Source organism: Alexandromys fortis, unplaced genomic scaffold (assembly GCF_014885135.2).
Source record: "Alexandromys fortis isolate MF-2015 unplaced genomic scaffold, M_Fortis_MF-2015_v1.1 scaffold_176, whole genome shotgun sequence".
NCBI lineage: Eukaryota > Metazoa > Chordata > Mammalia > Rodentia > Cricetidae > Alexandromys > Alexandromys fortis.
In genome coordinates this window covers 367,542-379,582 of record NW_026068070.1, presented here as the reverse complement: position 1 = coordinate 379,582, position 12,041 = coordinate 367,542, and the positions used below count along the sequence as shown (strand labels likewise).

Sequence of the window (12,041 nt, the reverse complement as noted above, 5' to 3'; positions counted from 1 at the left end):
TCAATGTTCTTTATGTATAAAAATTCTTAGCAAATTAGGCTGAGATTGTATCTCCAGATAATAAAGGTCACAGGAAACATTATATTCAAACATTAACAACTGAGTTCATTTCCTGTATGATCAGAAACAAGACAAAGATGCCCTTGCTCTCCTTCTGTTCAGCACTGTGCTGGAACTTCTGGCCAGAATTTGATGACAATAATGTTTTTCCAAAACCTAGAAAAAAGGATTTGAAATTTTTGTCCCATACAGAATGGATGATGTGTGAGTAGAGAGATGTTAACCTTGATTTGAAAATTATACAATGTTTATCTGTATTAAAATGCCACATGGTTCCCATAAGTATATAACTTTTTTATGTTTTATGTATCTGTGATGGTTTGAAAGAAAATGGGTCCCAAAGGGAGTGGCACTGTGGGGGCTTGGCCTTGCTGAAGGAAGTGTGTCATTGTAGGGCTGGGCTTTGAGGTCTCCTGCATGCTCAAGCCACGCCCAGTTAGATCAGCTCCTCTTGCCTGTAACTCGCATAGTTCTCAGGCACCATGTCTGCCTGCTAGCCATCTTTTCACCATGATGGTAATGGACTGAACCTCTGGGAATGTGAGCCATCCCAATTACTTTTCCTTTAGAAGCATTGCCATGGCCATGGTGCCTCTTCATCACAACAGAACCCTAACTAAGACATTATCCAAGAGCTAATGATCTGAAACCTGTTATAGGAGACTGTTGGCCAATTTGTTGTAAGGAGGTCGCTTGTTTGTTCCCAGCTGCTCAGCCCAGAAATAATCACACCGAAACCATATTTGCAATACTGCTTGGCCAATCACTATAGCATATTCCTAGCAAGCTCTTACATATTAAATTAACCCATTTATATCATTTTCTATTTTACCATGAGGCTCGTGGACTACCAGCAAGGTCCCAGCTGGCAGTTCGTATCTTTCCTCTCTGATGGCTACATGACATCTCCCTGACTCCACCTTCTTTCTCCAAGCATTCAGTTTAGTTTTCCAGGCCTAGCTCTATTCTGCTTCTTTATTCATTAACCAATAAAAGCAATACCTACACAGAAGGGCTTCCCGCACTAGAAAACAACTTTTAAAAAGGAATTGTTTTGGGGCTGGAGAGATGGCTTAGTGGCTAAGAGAACTGACTGTTCTTCCAGAGGACCCAGATTCAGTTCCAGCATCCACATGGCAGCTCACAGCTGTCTGTGACTCCAGTTCCAGGGGACTGAAACCCATAGCAAAATACTAATGCACATAAAACAAAATTGAAAAAAAAATGCCTTTAACCCCAGCACGTGGGAGGCAGAGGCAGGTAGATCTATGTGAGTTAGAGGCCAGCCTGGTCTACAGAGAGAGTTCCAAGACAGCCAGAACTCCACAGAGAAGCCCTGTCTTGAAAACAAAATAAAAAAAAATAAAAAAAAAACCACCACCAACAACCACCACAATAACCAAAAAAACAAAACAAACAAACAGACAAAACCCCCAAACAAAACCAAAATGGGGGGCGGGGGGATTCTGGCATAATTTTTCCAGGAAACAGTGATAAAATCCTAGAATTTATGTCTTTAAAGACTGTGAAACACCAAAGCAATCTTAAGTAAAAAACAATAAAGGAAAAGAAAGCCACACTACCTGGCTTTACAGTAGGCTATGAAGCTACAGTCATCCAAACAGCATGCTGCTGCCATAAACACTAACATACAGGCCAATGGAACGGAACATTCTAGACATAAATCCATACATCTATGGTCAATGAATATTTGACAAAGGAATCAAGAACACTTGAGAAAAGGGCAATTTCAATAAATGTTGCTAGGGAAGCCTCATATCCATGTGCAAAAAAAAAAAAAGGATGTGAATTCTGATTTCATACCTTCTACAAAAGTTCATACCCAACCAGTGGTTCTCAACCTATGGGTCATTACCCCAATGGGGGTTGCATATCAGATATTTACAAATTATAGTTATGAAGTACCAGTGAAATAATTTTGAGGTTGGGGGTCACCACGACATGAACTGTACGAAAGGGCTGCAGCATTAGAAAGTTGAGAAACACTGTTCTACACAGACTTGAATGTAAGACTACAAATTAAAATACTAGCAGAAAGCAGAGGAAAAATCCTCGTGACACAGTCTAGGCAATAACTTTGGAAATGATCCTAAGGACACACACAACAAAAAACAAAGCTGTACAAACGGAATCACATTAAACTAAAGTGCTTCTGCAATGCCCAGGGAATGCCCAAAGAGTGAAATGACCATCGACAGAACAGACGGTATCTGCAAACTGCACACGGCACAAGGGGCTGGACAGCAAGAAACAAGTGTCTAACTTCAAAGGCAATAAAGAGCCCAGGGTATTAGAAGAAGGTTCAGCATTACTAACCACTGGCGAAATGCACACACAACCACAGGCATTGTCACCTCCAACTAGTTAGAATGGTGACATCATTTGTGTTAACAAAAAGGTAACAGTAACAAGTACTGGGTAAAGTCACGGGGCAAAGGGAGCCCTTGTACTCTGTTGGGGAAACGTGATTAAAGCCATCAACACACACAACAGTGTGGTGTTCCTCTCAAAATTTATACAACTGCCAGGAAGTCTACTTCTTAGCATTTACCCAAAAGAGATGAAGCCAGAATCTCAAGGAGATATATATCTACAGGCTACATCCACTGTGGCTCAACTCAAGAAAGAGAGCCAGCCCACATATTTTTAACAATAGAAAGATTTACTTTATATGCTTTCCTTTGCCTATGTTTTGCCTGCATGTATGTGTGTGTGAGGGTATCGGATCCCCTGGAGCTGGAGTTACAGACAGTTGTGAACTGCTGTATGTGGGTGCTGGGAATTGGACCTCGGGCCTCTGGACGAGCAGGCAGTGCCTTTAACCATCTGCTGAACTATCTCTAGCCCCCCTCCCTCCGTCTAAACTGCTGAACCATTTCTCCAGGCTCCAGACTATTGAAAGGAAAAAGAAGATGTGGTCTATGCCTGATGGGATGTTAGTTCTTCTCAACAAAGGAGATCGAATGGAAGTCAGCAGAGCTGGATTCTGCTGGCTCCCGAAAGAACCTGCTCTTTGCCACCACATGAATAAACTGGGGAAACTGTATGCTAAATAAAATAAGCCAGGCACGAAAGACAAATACCATTCAATGTTACTTAAATGTGGAATCTCATAAAACACTAAACTCATAAAAGCAGGAAGTAGAGAGGCGGCTGCGAGGGATCAGGAGCAAGGGGGAGGGGCAGTGTTGGCCAAAAGGTTCTGAGGTTTCAGTTACATTGGACAAGTAAGTTCTGGGGAGCTAGTGAGCATCATATAAACTGTGTAATCTGCTGAGACTAGATCTAAATGCCCTTATCTTACACAATAAAAAGATAACCAAGTTAATGAATGTGTGCACTGATTAGCTTGAGTGTGGTCATGTATACCACAATACAATGTATACACACAGCAAAATGTCATACTGTACCTTATAAATATGCCATTTTAATTTGTCAATTGTAAGTCAGTAAAGCTGAGGGGAAGAGTAAATGTCAGCAAGTAGGGGAATGTGTGAAAGCAGTTTAACAGCTGGTGCCTTCCAAGAAGCTCAAGTGAGCCAGGTGTGATGACACCTGCTTGTAATGTCTGCACTCAGGAGGTGACTTCACAGACATGGGTAACTCTGAGCCCAAGATCAGCCTGGTCCACACAGGGCCAGCCAGAGCCACATGAGAAATCCTATAAAAAAACAAAAAACAAACAAAAAAAAACCAACCCAAAAATCAAAAAAACTTGCTGGGCAGTGGTGGTGCATGTCTTTAATCCCAATCGGGGCAGAGGTAGGTGGATCTCTGTGAGTTTGAGGCCAGCCTGGTCTACAGAGTGAGTTCTGGGACAGGCTCCAAAACTACACAGAGAAACCCTGTCTTGAAAAACAAAAACAAAACAAAACAAAAAATTCAAAAACCAAAAAAAAAAAAAAAAAAAAAAACCCTCCAACGGTCCCAATAGTAAAGATTATCCTTCTGTAGTTGCTAAAAGGCTACGCCAACCACTAGTGGAAGGAAGAATGACGGTTGGTTCCACTGGATGGACACTAAGGAAGGCTAGGATTTCCACAGACTGTAACTAATCAGGGTTTGGGGAGACAGACCTGACTCCCTGCAAGGACTTGGAGAGGCCACAGAGGAGGCACAGCAGGGCTTGAGGGGAAGAGCAAGGGTGTGTGACCTCAAGGGTGTGTCGGTAAGGAGAGGGTGGAGAGAGCCAGGCAGGACAGAGCCTTCATTCACCAGAGCTCGGACTTTACCCAGATAGCAAAGCGGAACCAAGAGAAGGTTGGGAAGGGAGAGGCAGAGGACGGGAAAGTGTGGCGGTAAGCAGAGGCCACCACTCCTGCCTTGGGTGGTGGTGAGAGGAGCAGGGACAGGCTGAGGAAGACTGAGGTAGACACGGTAAGCGTGGCTACAAAGGGAGCTGTGAGGTGGGGATGGTGGAGGTGCCTTTTATCTCATGCCATGGGAGAGCACCACCAAAAACTCCAGGCTAGAGAAGCAGAGCGACCCTGTGTGGAACACAGGAACCCATGCCTGTACCATGTTATGAATGACTGTTCTTCTAAGGCCTCTTCACCACCACGGAGACCCCTGGCTAACAACCAGCACATCTGTCCATTCTGTCTTCACTCAGAAATTTAACAAAATATATAAATGGTTGGCACGCCATCTTTTTTTTTTTTTTAAAGACAACTTGTAGTATCTTATCCTGGCCTCTCCATACCATTTCTACTTCACAGACTGTAAGTGAATTCATTGTTCTCGAGCCTTCCACCTTCACCTGGGACCCTGACTGGGAATGAGATTTCATGATGTCAAAGCTTAGCACTGCTCAGAGCAGGGTGGACTGGCTGCTTTTCTGCACACACGGATGACAGCTGGCGCCAACAAACCTCATTCTTGTTCTTGGCCGTCGCGTCGCACTTGCTGTTCTCTGGCTTCCGCAGGTGCTCCCACCGTCCTCCCTGGTCAAAAGTGATCATGCTCTGAATAGAATTATCTGGACAGGGAAAGAGTGACGACGTAAGCCCGACACCCTGGAGGTCTCAGAGTCGGCCCACCATGCCAGTCACGCATCTACGCTTTCATAGAAAATAGATTCCATGTGTTTCCCCTCACACCCCGCTCCCTTTCCTTCCCCCTCCCCACTCTGCTTTGACTCTGGAGTCTCCTGAGCTCTTAGCACCTTCCACAGGCTCAGCTCAGCACTGGTGAACAGCAGGCTAAGGAAGCTGTGCCACATCCCCGCTAACTCCAGATACCATCCGGAGTGCACTCTCCCGAGAAACCCAAAAGCATTCCTTTATGCTGTAGTTTGGACCTTAAATTCCTCCCTCTTCTCTACTGCCCAGGTTGCCAGAGTGAGAGGAGGCCAACAAGAGGAAGTGAGGTCACTGGCTGTGTCCTCGCAGGGGCATCAGGATTTGGCCTCCTTCTCTTCCTGTGTCTGAGGTGACTACATAGAATGCGTACGTTAGAGACAGTGAACATGTGAACTACATAGGATGCATATGTTAGAACATGTGAACTACATAGAATGCATACTTTAGACAGTGAACATGCGAACTACATAGGATGCATACGTTAGAGACAGTGAACATGTGAACTACATGGAATGTGTATGTTAATCACACGTATTACATGCTATGGAAATCTGGACATCTAAGGTAGATTGGAAATGTGTGTGAGGAAGGGAGAAGGTTTGAATTTAAAACAGGCTAATGCAGCAATTCTCACTCAGAAAGTAACACAGGAGCCGACCTGAAGAAGCGCTCTACCTGGCAGACCTCTGAGGAAATGGAACTGCCAGGCAGCTCTGTGATGAGTTAATGTGCGGCTGGCACATCTGAGGACTGACCGGGGGGGGGGGGGGGGGGGGGGGGGGGGGGGGGGGGTGGGGGGGGGGGGGGGGGGGGGGGGGGGGGAGTAGCTGAGTGCCAGAGAGCAAATGAGAGAGAAAAGAGCTGGGTGTGCAGTCAGGGAGGGGACGAGGAGTCAGGGTCACCCAGGACCTCGGAGGCCACTGAAGGTATCTACAGAAGAGAAACAGCCCTTTCCTCCACTAAAATTCAGACACATAAGAAAGCTTTAAAGGGTCTTTGTCCTGGGAAGTAATGTGTTTCCTTGCATAGCACCTTGGTAAAGGGGAGCCCTATAGCAGAACCCTGGGAGAACTTTGGCTGGCCTAGCACTATGCTCTCTACATGAAAAACAGATACAATGTTAGCTCAGGCTCATTCCTCTAGGCCTAAATCTCCAAATACAGAAGACCTGTAACGTACACTTCCCTCTGTGCACCCCTCCTTCCCCCTTCTGCTGCTCTGCGATGCTCTACTTTCTCCACAAGCGAGGCCACGACACACAAGGGCGGGCTTGTTGGCAGGACAAGCCCATCACTGGGGAAGGACCAGCAGGCTCCCGAGGACCTCAAACCCTGACCCGCTCCGCTCAAGGAGCCAGAACTAGGCCGAGCCTCACCTTCGGAGAGCATGCTCGTTATGTAGACTCCACGGAGGGAAGTCACGTTGGTGAAGTCCGTCTCTCCACCTGTGGTAGTGTAGAGATGTCGGTCTAGAGACTTGGAGTAGACGATGCCGCGGTCATCAGAGGTAAAGATCGTGCCGAATCCGGTATCTGATGTGAGAAAGCAAACAAAAACACTGAGTTTTGAAAGGAACCAGAGAAACAAAACAAAACAATAATCTTGTCATGCATGCCTGGCCCAGCACATTTGTTGATCACAGCTTCACACGCAAAGTCTTCACGTTTGTCTTTAACCCTGGCAGTCAGTTTAGAGGCTGGAACCCAGGAGACGCTGTTCGCTGTGTGACGTAATCAGAAAAGCTCTTCCCAGGTATATTCTGCTGGCACATGCATTGCATTTAGGTTCATATTTCACACATTTCTAAATCTTTGTACTTTAGAATGCTTCTCAAACTCTTCTGTGAAGAATTTTTTTAAAAATATTTATTATGTATACAATGTTCTGTCTGTATGCCTGCAGGCCAGAAGAGGGCACCAGACCCCATTACAGATGGTTGTGAGCCACTATGTGGTTGCTGGGAATTGAACTCAGGACCTTTGGAAGAGCAGGCAATGCTCTTAACCTCTGAGCCATCTCTCCAGCCCCTCAGTTTGGTCTCTTAAAGTCAGCTTAACTCTTGTGAAGGGAAGTGTAGAATCTTGGGGTACAAACAGAGGGCCTTCCCCTNGTTGTGAGCCACTATGTGGTTGCTGGGAATTGAACTCAGGACCTTTGGAAGAGCAGGCAATGCTCTTAACCTCTGAGCCATCTCTCCAGCCCTGTGAAGAATTTTTTTAAAAATTCTAATATATCACAAACTGATAGTTTTATATAAAAAATTATCACTAGAAAAGTGAAATTGGAACAAGACAAAATGTCAGCCCTAACTTTCTATCATTATGTTCAAAAGACATAACGATGCTTTATCAAATGGCTGTGAGTTTCTAGGCTGGGCAAAGCGGCACATACTTGGAATCCCAGCCTCCCGAGTTAAGAGGAGGAACATTGTGAGCTTGGAGTCACCTGGACTACAGTGTAAACCCCCGTCTCAACACAACATCAAAAAACCAAAGCCGGTGTCTGACTCTTCCCTGTCCTCACCTGGCCCGGACTGCCTGCACCTCAGTCCCACTGAGCAGTCTGCTCCGGGGAGCTCCACCTTAAGGCACAGCCACCCTCACAGACCACCAGAGGTACCAGAACAAGCACCTTTTACAGAGGCAACACACCATCTCTGGGGTATTAATAAACCTCTTGGGGTAAGAAGAGAAGTTGACATGTACAAAAGAACGCTTCTCAGAGCAGAGTCTCAAGCTTACACCTCTGCGGATTCAAGGGTGGGCCACTAAACGGCTCTTACCTCCAGGTTCATCTACATGCATGAACACCATGTCATCATTGGCTGCCAGAATGGAGTAGAACTGCTCCTGTCCCACGGAAGGAAGCTGCGCCATGCTCCACGTATCCCCTTGGTCTGTTGACACGTGGATCCTTCTCGTTGTATCCTAGAATAAATATACCAATAACTGTATTTTTAATTTTCCGTCAAGGTGTCATGTTAAGGACATGAAACCTTTTTTAAATAGTTGTGTTAATCCTTTCCTCGGTGGGTACAATTGCAAAAAGTCCCATGGCAATTCTCTAAGCTACTCCCGCTCATCTCCAGGCAATGAAGCGGTCCATTCTATCTTGGCTTTCTCTGGCTCCTCTTGTCCTATGGTCCTCCCAGTTGCTGGCACCCATCTCCTTCAGCAGAGCTAAGCGTGTGACTAGGTTGATAACATTTGCACATTCTTGCTTGAAATTCTCAAAATGATTGCCACTTGAGTGTCTGGTCTCTTTGAGATAACCCTGGCTTTAGAGAATTAATCCAAAGAAATAGATAATTGATGGCCTAGAAGATGAAGGTGAGATCCATGTTGGGAGACCACAGGAGAATCAAGATGAGACAGACATGCCTCTAAGGAATTCTCTCCATAGCCATGAAGGGGACCCGTGCAGGCTAGGAGGAGGTCAGGAGTCCAGAACTCCTGGAAGGATACTGGTCAGTGAGAATTTGGATAGGGGTCTGCTAAGAAGCAACTGCCCCGGTCTCTGCTCCTGGAGACCAACAGGTGTGGTTCAGTGGTAGATGCTGTGTCTACTTCCCATCCCGGATCCCTCTCTTAACCTCACGACTTCTGAGTCTCTCAAGGTCACCCACAATCCAGTCTTCCAACCCAGTGGGTCATTCTCGGAGTTCACGCAACTCTACTACTCACTTGGGTTTGCCAAGCTGACAGCTGCTGCCTCTGCAAATGCTTTCATAACAACATGGTGTCCTGATTTCCCCGGCCTCAGCCCTCCCTCCCATCCAGGCTTCTTAGCTAGATTCCTCCTCTCTTGGCAGCCTTCAGTGGAGAGGTGCTTCAAGCCCTGCTCAATCCTCCCATCTTTTCTCTACCTGCCCACTCCTCAGAAGAAAGCATCCAGTCACACGGTGTTAAGTACCATGGAATTCTGGGAGATTCGTATACACAAATGCTGACTTGTCATTTCCTCCCAGATACATAATAGGCATTTCATATCCAATACTTGGATTTTTTTGGGTTTTCTCCCACAAACCCGCTCCTCCTATAGCCTTTGCTACTCTGGGAAATGGCACTGTCAAATATCCAGTTGCTCAGGCCAAAGACTCGGATGTTTCCTATGGCCTCACTTTTTTTCTCTCTGACAAGGAACATCTAAGGTACCGGCTCAACCAATTGGCAGTACATTTAAATACACACATACAATCTCACCACGTCTCCCCTCACCCACTGTTAACAGTCTGCTTCCAGTTCCCTTGCCCCTTGAATACCTGACGGCCTCTCAGCTGTTCCTCTCGCTACCTCACTCTTGCCTTCTCTCACGCACACCGATTCTGCCACAGTGGAAGCCAAACCATAACACAGTCCACCTAGAGAATAAAAGTCCTAGCCAGGCAGTGGTGGCCCACGCCTTTAATCCCAGCACTCCCAGTGGAGGCAGAGGCAGGCGGATCTCTGTGAGTTTGAGGCCAGCCTGGTCTACAAGAGCTAGTTCCAGGACAGGCTCCAAAGCTACAGAGAAAAACCCTGTCTCAAAAAAACAAAACAAAGCAAAACAACAACAAAAAAGCCTTGTGGGCTACAGCTTCCCACCCCACCCCCACCCCATTTCCCCAGTGCTCCAGCCACACCTCACGCTCCTTGTCTTCAGGAGGTCTGGGGCTGTCTCTGTCCTTGCTGATTCCACCCCAGGCGTGCCCTCCTCAGGTCACATCACCCAGATCCCACCATGCACAGGATCTGTAAACAGTGCTGCCAGCTTCTGCTGCCCCCTGCCCCCCATGTCCCTGCTGTTTGGTTTTTTCCTCTAGACAGACCTACTTGCTGTGGTGGTTTGAACAGGAACGTGGTACTTGACATGACTAGGAGGTGTGGCCTTGTTGGAGTGGGTGTGGTCTTAGTGGAGGAAGTACATCACTGGGATGGGCTTTGAAGTTTCACAAGTTCAAGCCAGGCCCACTGTCTTTCTCGCTGCCTGCCAATCTGGAAGCAGAACCCTCAGCTCCTCCAGCACCATGTCTGCCTGTGTGCCGCCATGCTTCCCACCGTGACAATAATGGACTAAACTTCTAAACTGTGATTCAGCCCCGATTAAACACTTTCCGTTTTAGGAGTTGCTGTGGTCATGGTGTCTCTTCACAGCAAGGGAACAGTGGTCGAGACACTTGCTTAGCATGGGCTTTCCCACTTGAATACAAGCTCGGAGAGCAGGAAATGTGTTATGTATTCACTGCCATCTTATGGGATTTAGAGTAGTACAGAGTATGTAACAAACCATCAACTAGCATTATATATTTTATTATGATTATACAACGATGTGCAAATGAATGACTTTCTTCCCCTCCAGATATTCATGTTTGAGTAAAGCCAAACACTGGGCCTAAAATCCAAAACCAAGACTAGTCCCAGTGACAGAGGTTAACATCCACAGTATCCCCTGAGAGTTAGTCTCTGTTGACAGAATCTCTTCTGAAGCTTTTACTGAAATATTTAAAATCACAGAGTTGGCAAGATGGCTCAGTAGGTGAAAGTGTTTTTGTCACCAAACTTGATGACGTGGGCTTGATCCCTCGGGTCTACACGGTGTACAGAAAGAATGGACTCCTGCAAACCATCCTCTAATCTCCATACACCTGCCATGGCATGTGTAGGGACACACTTATCACCCACAGACAAAATAAATCAGTGTAAACATTTTGTTTTTCAAATGCAAGAAGACAAGAAATCCTGTCAGGAGTGCACAGGAAAAGAGATCCACGTGTGTGTTAGCAGGGACGTCAGACCCTGAGAGGAAAATACTCACCTTATCAGCCATCACAGAGGCGAAAAGGAAACGGCCCCCAAGACCAAATGAGTAGATTTTCACGCCAATGGTTTTGAAGGTTTTCCCCAAGTCAGACGTTCTCCATAATTCCAGCGCACCAAGGTCAGCTTCTTAAACAAGACAAAGTATCGATTAAAACTTCACTTACAGGTGCCTGCCATCCACAGGGCCGCTCTAGAGCCGCTCTTGTTTAATACAGAGAAGGCACTTCTGTATTAAGGCACACTCTGAGCAAATGACAGCCCATGCAACACGGCATCACACACAGACTTACACTTGGGTTTGACTCAGGTGAGGTTTTCTAGTGCTCAGGACTCAGTGTTGTACAACAGCAGCAGTGATGATCTGTACTCTCTTCATGGCACTTTAAGATGGTCTTATTCTGTTTTAAATGATCTTGCTTGAGACTTTCCTTTCTTGTTTATCGTCTAACACACTACACTACTGTTCCATGACAGTGGGTGTTTTGTCTTCATTGCTCTCGTGTGTAGTCTACAGCAAAGACTCAGGTATTTATTGCATGAATAAAAAAAAAGATGCTTTCCTTCTGCTTGGATAGTGAGCATGGATTGGGAGGCCAATAGTTCAGCCGACATGAAAGCGATCCATCTTCTACAGGAACCACGAAGGCTGTGAGTCTCCTACTGTTCATGGCCTAGTGTTTGCTGTATCTACACTGCTATTATGGCTTGGATATGAAATGTCCCACACGGGCCCATGGGTTTAAATGCTTGGTACCGTTTGGGGAGTTGTGGGATCTTTGGGATTGTGGGTCACCGAGGGCAGGACCTGAAGCTGGCATTTACTCCTGATTCTGGTACAAGCTCTTCGCTCCCTGATTGGCTAAGACGAGAACAAGCAATGGCTGTGAGCTTTTACTCCCAAGCAGGGCTGCTCCAGCTGCCAATGCTCTCCTTGATCACTGTGGGCTGCACCCCCAGAAACTGCAAAGGAGAATAAGCCTCTTTTATCCAAGTCATGCTACATACTCCTACGGCCAGAGACAGAGCTGCTTCAGCCGGCATGCCTTCCCCGCCATGATGGACCAAACCCTTTAAGGGAAAGA

At 46.4% G+C, this 12,041-nt stretch overlaps 1 protein-coding gene across 5 annotated transcripts in view; it reads right to left on the bottom strand.

The window, feature by feature from the left end:
* Sort1 (sortilin 1) overlaps positions 1-12,041 on the bottom strand; it is an 84,614-nt gene that overhangs the window by 20,239 nt on the left and 52,334 nt on the right. For 3 of the 5 annotated variants that reach the window (XM_050120935.1, XM_050120934.1, XM_050120937.1), the window contains exons 8-11: positions 10,955-11,085; positions 7,944-8,088; positions 6,538-6,693; positions 4,953-5,059 (exon numbers count right to left, since the gene is read on the bottom strand). In XM_050120935.1, the coding sequence (XP_049976892.1) occupies positions 4,953-5,059; positions 6,538-6,693; positions 7,944-8,088; positions 10,955-11,085 (539 nt within the window). The remainder of the gene's footprint in view (positions 1-4,952; positions 5,060-6,537; positions 6,694-7,943; positions 8,089-10,954; positions 11,086-12,041) is intronic. The other 2 variants (XM_050120936.1, XM_050120938.1) reach the window with 1 other exon arrangement.